At 57.1% G+C, this 18,711-nt stretch overlaps 1 protein-coding gene across 2 annotated transcripts in view; it reads left to right on the top strand.

Annotated features, from left to right (window-relative positions):
* CYTH1 (cytohesin 1) overlaps nucleotides 1–18,711 on the top strand; it is a 66,663-nt gene that overhangs the window by 17,191 nt on the left and 30,761 nt on the right. The window contains exon 1 of one of the 2 annotated variants that reach the window (XM_029056972.2): nucleotides 14,537–14,714. The exons of the other annotated variant lie outside the window; for it this stretch is intronic. Within the exon in view, the coding sequence (XP_028912805.2) occupies nucleotides 14,687–14,714 (28 nt within the window). The 5' untranslated portion in view covers nucleotides 14,537–14,686. Of the gene's footprint in view, nucleotides 1–14,536; nucleotides 14,715–18,711 lie in introns of those variants that run through there. 2 annotated transcript variants of the gene reach the window in all.

Genomic DNA, 18,711 nt, shown 5'->3' with positions numbered 1-18,711 from the left:
GGAAGGCCTCTCGGAGGAGGCGGGCCTTCAGTCAGGCTTCGAAGTGGGGGGAGAGGGCGAGGAGGGAGGCCGGGTGTTCCAGGCCAGAGGCAGGACGTGGGCGAGCTGGGCAGGTCGCTTCACTTCTCTGGGTCTCCGTCCCCTCTTCCGCAAAATGGGGATTTCATCCCGTGGCTCAGTGGGAAGGACGCGGGCTGGGGAGCCGGAGGACGTGGGTTCTAATTCCGGCTCCGCCGCTTGTCTGCTGTGTGACCTTGGGTAAGCCACTTCACTTCTCTGTGCCTCAGTGACCTCATCTGTAAAATGGGGGTGAAGACTGTGAGCCCCACACGTGGGACCGGCTGATGACCTTGTAATGGTGATAATAATAATGTCGGTATTTGTTAAGCGCTTACTACGTGCAGAGCACTGTTCTAAGCGCTGGGGGTCGTCAGGTCGCCCCACGTGGGGCTCACGGTCTTCATCCCCATTTTACAGATGAGGTCTCCGAGGCCCAGAGAAGTGAAGCGACTTGCCCACAGTCACACAGCTGACAAGTGGCGCAGCCGGGATTCGAACCCACGTAGTCAGCGCTTAACAAATACCGTAATCATGATTATATTGTGTCCCTGTTCTTCCTCCTCCTTAGAGAGGGGAACCCAAGAGGGACCTGACGATCTCGTCTCTACCCCAGCGTTTGGTCCAGTGCCGATTTGTCCATTCCAAGCGCTTAGTACGGTGCTCGGCACATAGTCAGCGTGAGAAGCGGCGTGGCTCAGTGGACAGAGCGAGGGCTTGGGAGTCAGAGGTCACGGGTTCGAATCCAGGCTCCGCCACTTGTCAGCCGGGTGACTGTGGGCAAGTCGCTTCACTTCTCTGGGCCTCAGTTACCTCATCTGTAAAATGGGGATGAAGACCCTGAGCCCCACGTGGGGCGACCTGATGGACCCCCAGCGCTTAGAACAGTGCTCTGCACATAGTAAGCGCTTACCAAATACCGACATTATTAATAAATACTATTGAACGAATAAATGAATGAACATAGTGAAGGCTTAAGGCGTGCCACGGCGATTATTATTATTACCTTTATTATTAGCCCAAACCTCCAATCCCTGCCCAGGAGTTTCTGATAACCAACAGTAGAGCTCAAGGGAGGGGCGTCTGCTACCTACAACCCTTGTGTGTAGTAGATGCCCCTCCCTTGAGCTACTGATGACGCTCCTTTTCCCCTGTGACCTTTGATCTTGCCCATCACCCACTTCACAGCTCTGCGATAAAGACCCTAATTTACTACCTCCTCCTAGGGAAGGCTAAGGAGAGGGGAATCTCGATAAGAGGCAGATAGAGAGAAAATAATGTTATCTCCGCCTCCTGTTATCAGAAATTCAATTTGCCTTGCAAAGTTTGGTCTTTTCAAAGGCCCAGCCCCCCTTTCTGAGGGAATCGGCTCTTCGGAGCAGTTGCAACTATCTTAGCAATTAGGGGTATTTATTGAGACCTTAAAGCACTTGGGAAAGTGCAATATAAAAGAGGTGGTGGACAGTTTCCCTACCTACAACAAGCTTAAAGTCTAGAAAGCAAATAATGATTCAATCACTTGTATTTATTGAGCGCTTAATGTATTCTTAGTAGTAGTATTATCGCCTCTCTTTAACTTCCTTAGCCGCAGAGAGCAGCGTGGCCTAGTGGAAAGAGCCCCGTCCTGGGAGTCAGCGGACCTGGGTTCTAATCACTGCCCCACCACGCGTCTGCCGTGTGGCCTCGGGCAAGTTATTTCACTTCTCCGTGCCTCAGTTCCCCCCATCTGAAAAGGAGGAGTAAGACTGTGAGCCATACGTGGGACAGGAATTGTATCCGACTTGATTATGTTGCCCCTACCCCAGTGCTTAATGCAGTGCCTGGCACATAGTAAGCGCTTAACGCAGACCTTTTTTTTTCTTTAGAGCTCACAGTCTAGAAGGGAGAGAACCATGAACCCAGAGTGTCTTTAGGGTGGTGAAATCTGTCCAACTTGTTACCCGCTAACATAGAAACAGTGTTTAAGTTCTGGCTAACTATTACAGGCATAAAAAAAAGTATTCTCGGGAAAGAATACTTCCTCAGAGTCCTGGCTTGAAAACTTCCCCCACCTGCCTGCCTGCTCTCCTCCCCCCTCCCCACCCCCACAGTATGCATACATTCATTTAATCGTATTTATTGAGCGCTTACTGTTTGCAGAGCACAGTACTAAGTGCTTGGGAGAGTACAATACAAAAACAAACAGATATATTCCTTGCCCACGACGAGCTTACCTTGACGTACATTTCTTCATATCCGGTTGCTTCCTCTCTCCCTGTAATTCATTTGTCAGTCAGTGGTATTTACTGAGCACTTCCTGAGTGCGGAGCACTGTACGAAGCGCTCGGGAGAATCCGATCCAACAACGGGGACATTCCCCGCTCTCCCCCGCTAGGTCGTAAGCTCGGGATAGTGTCTTCTTGCTCGACTGTTCTCTCCCTAGCATTTAGCACAGCGCCCTGCCCGCAGAAGGGGCACAGTAATAATAATAATTATAATGTTGGTATTTGTTATGCGCTTACTATGTGCAGAGCACTGTTCTAAGCGCTGGGGCGGATGCAGGGTAATCAGGTTGCCCCACCTGAGGCTCACAGTTAATCCCCATTTTACAGATGAGGTCACTGAGGCACAGAGAAGGTAAGTGCCTAGCCCACAGTCACACAGCTAAGTGGCAGAGCCGGGAGTCGAACCCATGACCTCTGACTCCGAAGCCCGGGCTCTTTCCACTGAGCCGCTATCGATTGATTGGTTTTGGGTTTTGATTTGGGGGGGGCTTCTGGTTCAGGTAGGAATTGCCTGGGGGCAAGCAGGTGGTTTGCTGACGGGTAATAGTAATGATAAACGGCGATAATGCGGCATTTCAACCTTTACTGTGGGCCAGGCACTGTGGTCGATACTTGACATTCGGATCAGACACGGGCCCTATCCCACATGGGGCTCCCGGTCTTTTATTTTTTTTTTATGGTATTTGTTAAGCGCTTATTATGTGCCAGGCACTGGACTGAGCACTAGGAGAGATGCAAACCGATCAGGTTGGACACGGTCCCTCTCCCGCACAGGGCTCCGAATCTTAATACCCACTTTACAGATGAGGTGACGGAGGCCCAGAGACGTGAAGTGACTTGCCCAAGATCCCACAGCGCACAAGCGGTGGAGCCGGGATTAGAACCCAGGTCCCCCCGTCTCCCAGGCCCGGGCTGTAGCCACCAGGCCACGCTGCTTCTCCAGTCTTCAGCGGGGGAGCGAGAGCTCTCTGTGCCTCAGTGACCTCATCTGTAAAATGGGGATTAAGACCGTGAGCCCCACGTGGGACGACCTGATTCCCCTGCGTCTACCCCAGCGCTTAGAACAGTGCTCTGCACATAGTGAGCGCTTAGCAAATCCCAACATTATTATTATTATTATTTCTCCCCCCTGCCCAGAAACAATTTTTAAAACACAGGATCGGCGCGCAATAAATATGATTGATTAAGAAAGGGGGCCTCCCCCCCCAAACTGGGGGGCAGAAGCCTAAAAAAGGGGGCTGCCTGAAAGACCCGGCCAGTGGGAGAGGCTTATTTGTGGAAGATTAAGAAAAGCAACCCCAAGCCAGTTCGCGTTGCAAAACGGAGAGCGAGCCCTTTGAAAAACAGTTCGAACTTCCTCCGCACGATGTTATTTCCTCTTGCCTTCCGTCCCTCCGGTACCGGGGTTGAGATTGGCCGCTCCGGCTCCCGCCTACTTCCTTCCCCTCCTCCCCACCCCCTCACCAGCCCTGGCTACCCACCCCAGGGTGGCAGAGAATTGCCCCCTACCCCCGGTCTACACTCTTCCCCAGGCTAAGCAGTGCGTCACTCGTGGCGGGGGACAGAAAGGGGTCCCGGGAGAGGGAAGCGGAGGGGCCCCGGCCACTCTGACTCAGGATTTGGGAAGTGAAATTGCGGGTGGGGGAACATTTTTGTGAGGCATGATTGCCCAAGAAGATCTTGAGATGGAGAGCGTTTTCAGCTCTCCGCAGTTTCCCTCCCTTTAGGAAATTCCCCCCAGGCCCCGAAAGCTTCTGGGTAAAACTCATAGGGGGGCGTAGGTTTTATTATTAATAATAATAATCGTCATTGTGGTGTTTGTTAAGCACCTGCTAGGTGCCAGGCACTGTTCTAAGGGCTGGTTAATCATAATAATAATGTTGGTATCTGTTAAGCGCTCAGTATGGGCAGAGCACTGTTCTAAGCGCTGGGGTAGACACAGGGGAATCAGCTTGTCCCACGTGGGGCTCACGGTCTTCATCCCCATTTTACAGATGAGGTAGCTGAGGCACGGAGAAGTGAAGCGACTCGCCCGCCGTCACACAGCTGAGAAGTGGCAGAGCAGGGATTCGAACCCATGACCTCTGACCGCGAAGCCCGGGCCCTTTTCCACCGAGCCACGTCGGTTAATCGAGTTGGACACAGTCCCTGTTCCACAGAAGGCTCCCAGTCGTTATGCCCGGTGTACAGATGAAGGAACTGAGGCCTGGAGCGGGGAAATGACCTGCCCAAGGTCCACACAGCCGGCAAGTGATGGAGCGGGGATTAGAACCCGGGTCCTTCTGACTCCCAGGCTCGGGCTCCAGCTTCAGGGGCCCCCTGGTAGACGAACTGTCCTGTTCCCATCCAAACATTCTCAATTTTATTCGTAATAACGATAATGGTACTTTTAAGCACGTACTCTGGGCCGAGCCCTGTGCCAAACCCTGGAGCAGATCCCAGGTCATCAGCTGAGACGCAGTCTCCGTCTCCAAGGTCCGAGTAGGAGGGAGAACAAGCTTCCTAACCCCGTTTGGCAGATGAGGAAACTGAGGTCCAGAGAAGCGAGGCGACCTGCCGGTGCGGGAGCCGGGATTAGAACCCGGGCCCCCGCCACTCTCAGGCCCGGGCTCCCTCCGCTGGGCTACGCCACTTCCTGCGCGTTCGTCGTTGAGTTGTTTCGGAGAAGCAGCGCGGCTCAGTGGAAAGAGCCCGGCCTTCGGAGTCAGAGGTCACGGGTTCGACTCCCAGCTCTGCCACTCGTCAGCCGGGTGACTGTGGGCGAGTCACTTCACTTCTCTGCGCCTCAGTTCCCTCCTCTGGAAAATGGGGATTAACCGTGAGCCTCACGCGGGACAGCCCGATGAGCCCGTGTCTCCCCCGGCGCTCAGAACAGTGCTCTGCGCATAGTAAGCGCTTAACGAATACCAACCTTATTATCCAGTCAGCCGACGTTAACACAGCCACACGCCGAACTTTTGGGTAGCCAGTATTTCTAGAGAGAAAATCTGGGTGAAATGGAACCGCTTCCCTGTCGATCGCTCGGTCGTATTTATGGAGCGCCGACCGTGTGCTGAGTACTGTACTGAGCGCTTGGGAGAGTCCAGTTTGACGGAGTCGAGAGACACTTTCCTCGCCCACGACAAGCTAATAGTCTAGAGGGGAGAACGGATGCCCTCGGGTTGCTGACAGCCTACTGTTTGCAGAGCACTGTACCGAACACCTGGCAAAGGATAATATTTATTCATTCAGTCGTATTTATTGAGCGCTTACTGTGTGCAGAGCACCGTACTAAGCGCTTGAGAAAGCACAATAGAACAGGCGCATTTGGATATGAAGGGGGAGGCAGTTACAGGCCAGAGGCAGGATGCGGGGCCGGGCGAGGTAGACGAGATCGAGGTGCCGGGGGCGGGGGGGGGGGGGAAGGTTATTCAGTGGTATAAATAAAAGGAGTATAAATAGTAACCGGTCAGCGGTAGCTTGGAGAATTCATTTCAGGTAGCGTTTGGTATTTCCCGGGGAAAGAGCCCGGACCTGGGAGTCACAAGGACCCGCATCCTAATCCCGGCTCCTCCACTTGCCTGCTGTGTGTGACTTTGGGCCTCATCTGTAAAATGGGAATTCAATCAAGCGAGCGGTGGTATTTATTGAGCGCTTACCGCCCGCAGAGCCCCGGACCAGGCGCCTGGGGGAGGACGATTCAGCCGAGTCGGTAGCCCGCGACGAGCTCCCGGTTAGACCGCGCGCCCGTCAAACGGCAGGGACTGTCCCTGTTGCCGACTTGTTCATTCCAAGCGCTTAGTACAGTGCTCTGCACATAGTAAGCGCTCAATAAATACTATTGAATGAATGAATGAACGAGCTCACCGTCTCGAGACGGCACCTCTTCTCCCCCCCTACTTAAATTTGGGAGTCGAGCGCTTAGAACAGCGGTTGGCCCACAGTGACCGCTTAACAAATACCCCAATAATAATGATGATGATAATAATAATACCGTCCGAACGAGGCCTTGGATTGCTCAATGAAGCTGTGTAGGTTGCGGGGAGGAGCGTTAGTGTGAACTGGCGGGTGCCGCGTCCGGAACGGGGCCGATTAGGAGGCTAAAAATGAAATAAACGATAACGTCGAGTCGCCTTACGTAATGGCTTCGCCTCGTACTTGGGCAGAGGTCCCGTGCGGAGCGATTTTTCGGGTATTTTCCGATCGCTCTCAGCGCCGCAGCACTCGTGTCCGTACCTGTGATTTCTTTATTTCTATTCATGTCGGTTTTCCCCCCTCTAGACTGTAAGCTCCCTGTGGGCGGTGAACGTGTCTGATATATTGGACTCTCCCAGGCGCTCAGTCCAGTGCTCCGCGCACATTGAGCGCTCAATAGATACGATGGACTGGCTGGATCTCCGCGGGGCCTGTGGACCTGGGCTTTAATCGTGGCTCGGGAACTGGCCTGCCGGGCGACCTTGGGCAGATCGCTTCTCTCCCCTGGGCCTCCGTTTCCTCCTCTGTAAAATGGGGAGCCGACCCCCGTTCTCCCTGTGGCTTCACCGGGTTAAGGGAACGGGGAACCTTGTCCGACCTGATCGTCTGGTAACAATAATAATAACAACCGTGGTATTCGACGGTTATTACTATGCGCCAGGCACCGTCCTGAGCGCTGGGGTGGACACCAGAAGCAGCGTGGCTCAGTGGGAAGAGCCCGGGCTTGGGAGTCAGAGGTCATGGGTTCGAATCCCGGCTCCGCCACTTGGCAGCTGCGTGACTTGTGGCCGAGTCACTTCGCTTCTCTGGGCCTCAGTCACCTCGTCTGGAAAATGTGAGCCTCACGTGGGACAACCTGATGACCCTGGATCTCCCCCAGCGCTCAGAACAGTGCTCCGCACAGAATAAGCGCTTAGCAAATACCAACGCTATTATGCTGTTGCTTTTGTCTCCCCCGATTAGACCGTAAGCCCGTCGAAGGGCGGGGACTGTATCTGTTACCGATTTGTCCATTCCAAGCGCTTAGTACAGTGCTCTGCACATAATAAGCGCTCAATAAATACTATTGAACGAATTATTGTACAAGCAAATCGGGTTGGACCAGTCCCTGTCCCGCACGGGGCTCGCGGTCCCAATCCCCATTTCCCGGGTGAGGTAACTGAGGCCCAGAGAAGCGAAGCGACCTCCCCAGGTCACCCAGCGGGCAGGCGACGGAGCCGGGATTAGAACCCAGGGCCTCGGGCCTCCCAAGGCCCAGGCTCTATCCTCTAGGCCGCGCTGCTGCCAGGTGGTACCCGTTGGGTGAGTGACGTCCTGGAGGCGCCTAGAGGGGTCTAGGGACTCTCCCCCGACCCCCTCCGGGACGATTTTGGCCTCCGGCCCCCCCGTCAGCCGAGGGCGGATGGGTGGAGTGCGTGACTTCTGGGTCACGTCGCCCTTGCGGTTGGGCTGAGAACGGGGGCGATGAGCTTCGCTCGCGAAGGAGAAGCGGAGACAGGCAGAGACAGGAAGCTTCCCCAGGAACCGGACGTCGGCACCTTGGAGCTCGGCCGCGGGGGAGGCGGAACCCGAGAAAAATCATGCCGACGGGTCGTCGTTCTAACACATTCATTCATTCATTCATTCATTCAGTAGTATTTATTGAGCGCTTACTCTGCGCTAGAGCACTGGACTGAGCGCTTGGAACGAACAAGGCGGCAACGGATAGAGACGGTCCCTGCCGTCTGACGGGCTCCCGGTCTGATCGGGGGAGACGGACGGACGAGAACGATGGCGCTGAATGGAGTCGAGGGGAAGAACGTCTCGTAAAAACAATGGCGACTAAATAGGATCAATAAAACAGCGTGCAGCAGCGCGGCTCGGTGGAAAGAGCCCGGGCTTCGGAGTCGGAGGTCACGGGTTCGACTCCCGGCCCCGCCACTTGTCGGCTGTGTGACTGTCGGCGAGTCGCTTCGCTTCTCTGGGCCTCAGTTACCTCATCCGGGCAATGGGGATTAACCGTGAGCCTCACGTGGGACGACCCGATGACCCTGTATCTCCCCCGGCGCTTAAAACAGTGCTCCGCACGTAGTAAGGGCTTAACAACTACCAACATTATTAACATTATTAAAATAACGCCCAGTCCGTATCTCCCCCCTCCTCGAAACCCTCCGGGGGTTGCCCGTCCACCTCCGCGGAGAACAGAAACCCCTCACCATCAGCTCTAGAGCCCTCCGTCGTGCTTAGGGCCGAACTTGGCACATAGTAAGCGCTTAATAAATGCCACAATCATTTTCATCCTCATCGTTCTCTCTAGAAGCCGGTTCCTTTTAGAGACACCCCCCCCCCGTCAATCAGTGTTATTTACTGAGCGCTTACTGTGCGTGGAGCACCGGACCGAGCACTTGGGTGACTCCACTAAATCGTGAACAGAATCAAGACTGAGGGTGCTTTAAACTTCGGGAGAGCGTTTTCGTTTAATGTACGTATCTTTAAGTGTCATAAATTGCTCGTTCGTGTTATTGGCCGTCTCCCTCTCCAGACCGTAAGCGCGTCGTGTGTCTGCCAACTCTGTATCGGACTCTCCCAAGCGCTTAGCACGGTGTTCTTTGCCTAGTAAGCACTCAATAAATACTAGTGATTTGGTGGTTTGATCCAAGCTGGTTAGGGAGCGGGTCTTCCAACTCTTGTTATAGGGGACTCTCCCAAGCGCTTAGTACAGTGCTCTGCGCCAAGTAAGCCCTCAATCGATGCCGTGGATTAATTGATTCCGGCTCGTGTGCGGGGACCGGGTCTTCCAGCTCTCGCTGTACCCTCTGGTGCCGCTGACCCGTGCCTCGTTCCCACCCGTCCGGCCTTCGACCCCCGGCCTGGAACGCCCTCCCTCCTCAAATCCGTCGAACTGTCCCACGTCCCCCTTCGAAGCCCTGCTAAAAGCTCACCTCCTCCGGGAGGCCTTCCCAGACTTGCCCCCCCCCCTCCTCCGTCCCCCCTCCCCATCGCCCCGACCCATTGCTCTCCCTCCCCGCCGCACTTGTGGCTATCGGTACATCTTTTCATTTATTTATATTAACGCTGCGCGTATTTATTCTATTTATAGTGATGCAGTTCATTCAATAGTATTTATTGAGCGCTTACTACGTGCAGAGCGCTGTACTGAGCGCTTGGAATGGACAAATCGGTAACGGATACAGTCCCCGCCCTTTGACGGGCTCTAATCGATTACAGTCTAATCTGTTGATGCCTGTTTACTTGTTTTGGTGTCCGTCCTCTCCCCCCTTCTAGACTGCGAGCCCGGTGTGAGCGGGGATTGTCTCTATTTGTTGTGGAATTAATAAGGATATTGGTATTTATTAAGCACTTATTATGTGTCAAGCACTGTCCCAAGCGCTGGGATAGGTACAGGGTCATCAGGTCGCCCCACGTGGGGCTGACGGTCTTCATCCCCATTTGACAGATGAGGTCGCTGAGGCACAGAGAAGGGAAGTGACTAGCCCACGGTCACACAGCTGACTGGTGGCGGAGCCGGGATTAGAACCCACGACCTTCCGACTCCCAGGCCGGGGCTCTGTCTGCCGCGCCGGGCTGCGGTTGTACTTTGCAAGCGCCTAGTAGAGTGCTCAGCACGCAGTACCCCTCAGTAAATACGATTGAGTGAATGAATGAACGAATGACTCTCCCAGGCGCTCAGTATAGTTCTGTGTACATAGTGAGCGCCCGAAAGGTAACGGGATTTAGGCTCCACCCAGGGATCCTGGAAGAGAGGTCGTGGGTGACCGTGGGCAAGTCACTTCACTTCTCTGGGCCTCAGTTGCCTCATCTGTAAAACGGGGATGAAGACGGCGAGCCTCCCGCGGGACAACCTGATGACCCTGGATCTCCCGCAGCGCTTAGAACAGTGCTCTGCACATAATAATAATGTTGGTATTTGTTAAGCGCTTACTATGTGCAGAGCACTGTTCTAAGCGCATAGTAAGCGCTTAACAAATACCAATATTATTATTATTATTATTATTATTATCATCATTTTCGTTTCAGCCAGCAGAGGGCGGCAGAGACAGGTTAGCGTCTTTTGTGAGAAGCAGCGCCGCCTAGTGGAAGCCAGGAGGACCTGGATTCATTCATTCAATTGTCTTAATAATAATAATAATAATAAATAATTAACAATAATGGTATTTGTTAAGGGCTTACTGTGTTCCAGGCACTGTTCTAAGCGCTGGGGTAGATCCAAGCTAATCAGGTTGGACACAGTCCCCGGCCCACGTGGGGCGCCCTGTCTTCATCCCCCTTTTACACGTGAGGTCCCCGAGGCCCAGAGAGGCGAAGTGACTCGCCCCAGGTCACCCAGCAGACCAGTGAAGCAGCGTGGCTTAGAGGAAACGGCACGGGCTCGGGAGCCAGAGGACGTGGGTTCCAGTCCCGGCTCCGCCACTCGTCTGCCGTGTGACTTGGGGCGAGTCACTTCGCTTCTCTGGGCTTCAGTTCCCCCATCTGGAAAATGGGGATTCATTGACTAGTATCTTTCTTGAGCGCTTACTATGTGCAGAGCACTGTACTAAGCGCTCGGAATGGACCGTTGGGCGACAGATAGAGACGATCCCCGCCCAGTGACGGGCCCACGGTCTAATCGGACTAATCGGATCGAGACCGTGAGCCCCACGTGGGCCGGGGACGGTGTCCAGCCCCATTTGCCTCTACCCACCCCGGCGCTCAGTACAGTGCTTGGCATATTGGCTCGGTGGAAAGAGCACGGGCTTGGGAGTCGGAGGTCATGAGTTAGAATCCCGGCTCTGCCGCTGGTCGGCTGGGTGACCGTGGGCGAGTCACTTCACTTCTCTGGGCCTCAGTGCCCTCATCTGTAAAATGGGGATTGACTGTGAGCCTCACGTGGGACGACCCGATGACCCTGTATCTCCCCCAGCGCCGAGAACAGTGCTCGGCACATAGTAGGCGCTTAACGAATACCAACATTATTATCGTTATATAGAAAGCACTTAAAAACTATTATTATTATTTTTAAGAGGCCCAAATTTGGACGAGAGTTGAGAGACAGGAGCTGTCTTTTGTCGCTCTCCACACCCTCTCCCTGCCCCTCCAATTTCTGCGTCCTTTCCTCTTCTCCCGCTCCCTTCTGTGTCACCTTGACTCGCTCCCTTCATTCATCCCCCCTCCCAGCCCCACAGCGCTTACGTCCATATCTTAGGACAGTGCTTGGCACAGAGTAAGCACTTAAATACCGTCATCATTCTCGTTATTATGCATTCATTCATTCAATAGTACCGATTGAGCGCTTAGCATGTGCCGAGCACTGTACTGAGCGCTTGGAAGGGACAAATCGGTAACAGGTACAGTCCCTGCCCTTTGACGGGCGCACAGTCTAATCTAGCCTAATTATTATTATCTGCCATTTATTTATTTCTACTAACGTCCGTCTCCCCTTCTAGACTGTGAGCGTAGCGTGGGCAGGGAACTCATTTAACGGTATTTACTGAGCGCTTACTGTGCGCAGAGCACTCTACCAAGCACTCGGCAAGTACAGTTCGGCAAAAAATCGAGACCCGCCGACCCCGGGCTGAGAGTGTGGAAGATGGGTCCGCCGTATTGGTCTCTCCCAAGCGCTGAAGTGCAGCGTTCTGCACAAAGGAAGCGCTCAACGAGACCGACTGACCGGAGTCGGCCCGCCTGCCGGGGACGGGACCCGGGCGCCCCGGGCCTCCCGGCCCGCCGCCGAAGGTGCCCGCTCCCTTCCGATGAGGTGACTCGGAACCCGGTGCCCGTCCCCCGGGGCGCGCGCTGGGCGGCGGCTGGGGAAGGAACCCGTCTTTTCGCCCCCGTGTCATCGCTCCGACGTCCTCCCTCTGCTGACCGGAATCCCGTCGGGGGAATCCCGTCCCCGTGCGCTCGCCTCTTTTTTCAGTTTTTGTTCCTTATGGCGTTGGTTAAAAGCCCTCACTGTGTGCCACGCGCCGTCCTCCGCGCTGGGACGGGTAATAACAGTGATGACGTTGGTATTTAAGCGCTTACCAGGTGCCGAGCACCGTTCTAAGCGCTGGGGGGGATCCAGGGTCATCAGGTTGTCCCACGTGAGGCTCCCGGTCTTCATCCCCATTTTAGAGATGAGGTCACTGAGGCCCAGAGAAGTGAAGTGACTCGCCCACGGTCGCCCAGCTGACGAGCGGCAGGGCCGGGATTCGGACCCGTGACCTCTGACTCCCAAGCCCGGGCTCTTGCCACCGAGCCACGCTCAGTAGAGTCCTCCGCACCCAGTAAGCGCTCAATAAATCCAGTTGAGTGAACGGATTGTTACGATTCGAGATTGTTAATGACCCGCCGAAACAGGAATGCCCACTTAAGCGGGCTCCGCTCTTCTCCTCTCCCAACCGGAGGGGAGGCTTCTCGTACGCAGCCGTTCCCGAAGCCCGAAGGAAGGAAGGGTGGGGCGGCCTTCCGTGTTTGCTCCCCGTTATAACCACATCAGGTGCTGCAAACTGGTTTTTTGTCTTCTCTGTGCGTCGGGGGGTGGTTATTAAGCCCTCACTACACGGCAGGCACCGTTCTAAGCGCCAAGGTACACAACAGCGGAGGCAGCTAGGACACGGTCCCCGTCCGAGCGGGGGGAAGGAAGATTTAATCTCCATTTGACAGGTGAGGAAACCGAGGCCCGGAGGATAATAATAATAAGAGAAGCAGCGTGGCTCAGTGGAAAGAGTCCGGGCTTTGGAGTCAGGGATCGTGAGTTCGAATCCCAGCTCCGCCACTTGTCGGCTGTGTGACTGTGGGCGAGTCACTTCACTTCTCTGTGCCTCAGTTCCCTCATCTGTAAAATGGGGATTAAGACTGTGAGCCCCACGTGGGACAACCCGATTCCCCTATGTCTACCCCGGCGCTTAGAACGGTGCTCGGCACCTAGCAAGCGCTTAACAAATACCGACATTATTATTAATTATTAATGTCGGTATTTGTTAAGCGCTTGCTAGGTGCCGAGCACCGTTCTAAGCGCCGGGGGAGATGCAGGGTCATCGGGTTGTCCCACGTGAGGCTCAAGCGAAGCGACTTGCCCCGGGTCGCCCGGCGGACAAGCAGCGGGACCTTAACCCAGAGAAGCAGCGCGGCTCAGGGGGAAGAGCCCGGGCCTGGGAGCCGGCGGTCATGGGTTCGCATCCCGGCCCTGCCGCCTGTCAGCCGTGTGACCGTGGGCCGGTCGCTTCACCGGGCCTCGGTTTCCTCGTCCGTCAAACGGGGATTAACCGTGGGCCTCACGGGGGACGACCCGATGACCCTGGATCTCCCCCAGCGCCTAGACCGGTGCTCCGCGCGTAGTAAGCGCTTAACAGATACCGACGTCGTTATCATCAACCCGGGCCTGGGACTCGGAGGATCTAATTCCGGCTCCGTCGCCTGTCTTCATTCACTCCTTCGGTCCGTCCTATCTATTGAGCGCTTCCTGTGTACGGAGCACCGTGCCGAGCCCTTGGGAGCGGACGGCACGAAGGTCAACAGGCACGTTCCCTGCCCACGGCGAGTTTAATTCCCCCCTTCCAGACCGTGAGCCCGTCGTTGGGTAGGGATCGTCTTCATCTGTTGCCGAATTGTAGTTTCCAAGCGCTCAGTACGGGTGCTCTGTACACGGTAAGCGCTCAGTGGATAGGATCGGACGGAGGTCACGGGTTCGAATGCCGGCGCCGCCACCTGGCGGCTGTGTGACCGTGGGCCGGTCCCTTGGCCGCTCTGGGCCTCGGTTTCCTCATCTGTCAAACGGGGATTAACCGTGAGCCTCACGGGGGACGACCCGATGACCCCGCGTCTCCCCCGGCGCTCGGAACGGCGCTCGGCACGCGGGGAGCGCTTGACAGATACCGACATCGTCATCCGGTTGCCACCGATTCAGCAGTTCGGGGCGGGAAAATGAGGACTGAGAGCGCGAGACAGGGACCGCGTGCCGGTCTCCGCCCCAGCGCTCAGTACAGTGCCCGGCACCTAGTAAGCGTCCGGCCAACGCCTCGGTTAATATCGTGATTATTCGCACGGGTTTTTGAACCCGGTCTTCGGGGCGGGGAATGAGTTAATCTCTTCCAGGAAGCTCCCTCGGAACCGGGGCGGGGGAAGAGCTCGGGAGGGAGCCGGGGTGACTCTTCCCGCCTGGCCGGCGGCCCGGCGGTCCCGCCCCGCGCCCCGTCGTCATTGGCCACTCTTGCCCCGGGAAGCCACCCCGGCGCCCGGGCGGGGCGACAGGTAGCCCCGGGCCCTCCCACCTGGGCCCCCCTTCACCTCCCAGCCCCGTGACGGATGGGAGAGGGAATCCGGCCGGAGAGGAGACCCAGTCGGCCCTCCCGGAGGCCTCAGATTGTTTATCGAGCGTCTGCTGGGCGCGGAGCGCTGGACTAAGCGCCGGGGAGAGGACACTAGAACGGAGAGAAGCCCCGTCGGTCAACATGGTCTTCAACACCGAGGACGGGGACGGTGAGGCCCCGTCGCGGGGGGCGGGAAGCGGGCCCCGCTCCGCTCGTTTTTCCAGGCCCGGCGGGTTGGGAGCGTCGACATGGGAGGCCTGGCCCGTGAGTCGGGAGGGGGTAGAAGCGAGGTGGTCCCGAGTGCGAACCCACCCACCCGGAGCGAGCCGAAGGTTAGGGGCCAGAGCCGGCCTCGTTCGTCGCAATAATAATGACGGTATTCGTTAAGCGCTACGTGCAAAGCACCGTTCTGAGCGGGGGGGGGGGAATGCAAGTCGATGATAACGTTGGTGTCCGTTAAGCGCTCACTACGTGCAGGGCACCGTTCCGCGCGCTGGGGGATGCAGGTTGTCCCGCGTGGGGCTCACGGTTTTAATCCCCATTTTCCAGATGAGGGAACTGAGGCCCAGTGAAGCGACTTGGCCCAAGTCACCCAGCCGGCAAGCGGCGGGGCCGGGATTGGAACCCACGGCCTCTGACTCCCCAGCCCGGGCTCCTGCCACCGAGCCACGCCGCTTCTCTAATGCCTTCGTCCGTTCAGCCCTGCCCGTTGAGCGCCGACGACACGCTCGGACTGATAATGACGTTGGTATTTGTTAGGCGCCTACTAATAATGTTGGCATTTGTCAAGCGCTTACTATGTGCAGAGCACTGTTCCGAGCGCTGGGGGAGATACGGGTCGGCCCACGGGAGGTCACGGTCTTAATCCCCATTTTACAGATGAGGTAACGGAGGCCCAGAGAAGTGAAGTGACTTGCCCCCGGAGCCGGGATTCGCACCCACGACCCCTGACTCCCAAGCCACGCATCCCCTACCCACAAAGGGCGTCGTCCTCCGTCGGTCCCTCCCCTCCGGCCGCGGGACGGGTGGACAAACGGGTTCCGGCCTCGCTCCTCTCCCGGGCCGGGCGGGCCGGCTCCTCCCGGCGGGGTGGGGAATCCCGCGGGCCTCTCCCGGCGTCACCCTTCAAAGGAGGGGCGTCGTGTAAGTAGCTCGGTGGCGTCGACCGGGCGCGCAACGCCGTACGAGGCGCCCGCCGCTTGTCAGCCGTGTGACCGCGGGCGAGTCGCTTCGCTTCTCTGCGCCTCAGTTCCCTCACCTGGAAAATGGGGATGAAGACCGCGAGCCCCACGTGGGACCACCTGATCCCCCCGTGTCTCCCCCGGCGCTTAGGACAGCGCTCGGCACATAGTAAGCGCTTAACGGATCCCGACATCGTGCACGGCGATGTTGACGGGAGAAGCGGCACGGCCCGGCGGCAAGAGCCCGGGCTCCGGGGTCGGACGACGTGGCTTCTCGGCCCGGCTCCGTCACCTGTCTGCTGGGTGACCGTAGGCAAGCCGCTTCACTTCTCTGGGCCTCAGTTGCCTCGTCCGGAAAATGGGGATGCGGACTCCGAGCCCCACGTGGGCAACCCCGTTACCGGGTATCTACCCGGTCGGCGCGTCGTAAGCGCTTTAACAAATGCCGTCGTTCTAATTGTTGTTATTACTCTTCGTTGAGCACTTGCCAGGCACAGAGCACTGTATGAAGCGCCCGGGAGGGTCCGATACTTGCCGGGCGCAGAGCGCTGTGCGAACGCCAGGGAGGGTCCGATACTTGCCGGGCGCAGAGCGCTGTGTGAAGCGCCCGGGAGAGTCCGACAGGCCCCCTCACCGTCAGTGGCGTTTACTAGAGAAGCAGCGTGGCTCAGCGGGAAGAGCCCGGGCTCGGGAGTCAGAGGTCATGGGTTCGAATCCCTGCTGTGCCACTTCATTCAGTAGTATTGATTGAGCGCCCACCACGTGCAGAGAATGGACAGATCGGCAACAGATAGAGACTTGTCCGCTGTGTGACTGTGGGCAAGTCACTTCACTTCTCTGGGCCTCAGTGACCTCATCTGGAAAATGGGGATTAACCGCGAGCCTCACGTAGGACAACCCGATGACCCTGTATCTCCCCCGGCGCTTAGAACGGCGCTCTGCACCTAGTAAGCGCTTAACGGATACCAACGTTATTATTATTATTATTATTCTTCTCTGGGCCTCAGTGACCTCGTCTGGAAAATGGGGATTAACCGCGAGCCTCACGTGGGACAACCCGATGACCCTGTATCTGCCCCGGCGCTTAACAGCATTATTGTTATTATTGAATGCCCAATGGGTGCTGGAAGCGCCAGGAAGAGCGTGGCTAGATAGAGCCCGGGCCCGGGGGTCGGAAGGACCTGGGTACGTGGCTCAGTGGAAGGAGCACGGGCTGGGGAGTCAGGGGTCACGGGTTCGAATCCCGGCCCTGCCATTTGTCAGCTGTGTGACTGTGGGCAAGTCACTTCTCTGCGCCTCGGTTACCTCATCTCTAAAAATGGGGATTAAAACCGCGAGCCTCACGTGGGACCCCCCCGATGACCCCGTATCTCCCCCAGCGCTTAGAACAGTGCTCTGCACACAGTAAGCGCTTAACAGATGCCAACGTTATTATTACTCATCCCGGCCCTGCCCCGTGTCTGCTGTGTGACCTTGGGCAGGTCGCTCGGCTGGGCCTCAGTGCCCCCACCTGCAAAATGGGGATGAAGACGGTGAGCCCCACGCGGGACCGGGGCCGTGTCCAACCTGATCAGCCTGTAGCCCCCCCAGCAACCGGGACGGTCCCCGGCGCGTAGTAAGCGCTTAACAAATACCATTTTGGGTATCTTCGTTAACCCCAAATCTGGCCATTTGAGTCAAATGGTGTGATTTTTGTGTCAGACACACGAATGGTGTGATTTTTGTGTGAGAGGGAGGAGAGCTGATGAGGTCTTCCCTCGCCTCATTTGCCCAGCGGGGGTTTAGCATCTCTCTGTGGCCCTAGCCTAGGCGTGAACCACCCGCGGACACGGAAACTCCTTGAAAAATCCCCCCCGTCAACAAGAGGAAAATTTCCCGGGATGGGCGGAGAGGCCCCTGAGAGATTTTAGAAGAAGCGATCGCCATCAGTGTCCCAAATGATTAATCGATCGTTGCTCCGGGACCTTCGTCAGGTCACTTGGCTTCTCCGGGCCCGTTACCTCACATTCCTTCATTCAGTCGTCTTTTCTGAGCGCCTGCCGTGTGCAGAGCAGCGGATTAAGCGCTCGGACGGTACAGTTCGGCAGTGGAGAGGGACGATCCTTGCCCACGCCGGGCTCTCACGGTCTAGAGGAGGGGAGACAGACGTGAAAATAAGCAAACGTAGGTCAAATGGGGATGAAGATCGGTCTCGCCTGGGATCCGAACCCTGGTCCGGCCTGGGATCCAGAGTCCGGTCCCTGCTGGGATTGGAAGCCCGCTCCCGCCCGGGATTCAAGGTCCGGTCCTTGCTGGGATTCGAACCCTGGTCCCGCCTGGGATCCAGAGTCCGGTCCCTGCTGGGATTGGAAGCCCGCTCCCGCCCGGGATTCAAGGTCCGGTCCTTGCTGGGATTCGAACCCTGGTCCCGCCTGGGATCCAGGGTCCGGTCCCTGGTGGGATTGGAAGCCCGGAACCGCCCGGGATTCAAGGTCCGGTCCTTGCTGGGATTCGAACCCTGGACCCGCCTGGGACTCAAACTCCGGTCCTTGCCGTGATTCGAACTCCGGCCCCGCCTGGGATTCAAAGTCTATTCCTTGCTGGGATCGGAACCCCGGTCCCGCCTGGGATTCCAACTGCGGTCCTTGCTGCGATTCAAACTCCGGTCCAGCCTGGCATGGAAACTCCGGTCCCCGCCGTGATCCGAACCCCGGGCCCGCCTGGGATCCGAAGTCTGGTCCTCGCCGCGATTCGAACCCCGGCCCGGCCCGTGACCCTCACGAGGGGCAGTGGTGGGTTGAAAGTGGGGGACCCCTGGCCGCCCGGGCGCGGCCCCCTCCTCTCCGCTGGCCCGGGCCGACGGGCCAGGGTCAGTGGACCGGGGGAGCGGGGGGGGGGGACCCCCGGTGACGAGGACGACGATGCTATCCGTTAAGCGCTCCCTGTGTGCCGAGCACCGGTCTAAGCACCGGCCTAGATACGAGGTCACCGGGTTTTAACAATAAC

This window comes from Ornithorhynchus anatinus, unplaced genomic scaffold (assembly GCF_004115215.2).
Source record: "Ornithorhynchus anatinus isolate Pmale09 unplaced genomic scaffold, mOrnAna1.pri.v4 scaffold_264_arrow_ctg1, whole genome shotgun sequence".
Taxonomy (NCBI): Eukaryota; Metazoa; Chordata; class Mammalia; order Monotremata; family Ornithorhynchidae; genus Ornithorhynchus; species Ornithorhynchus anatinus.
This window is presented reverse-complemented; position numbering and strand designations above follow the sequence as displayed.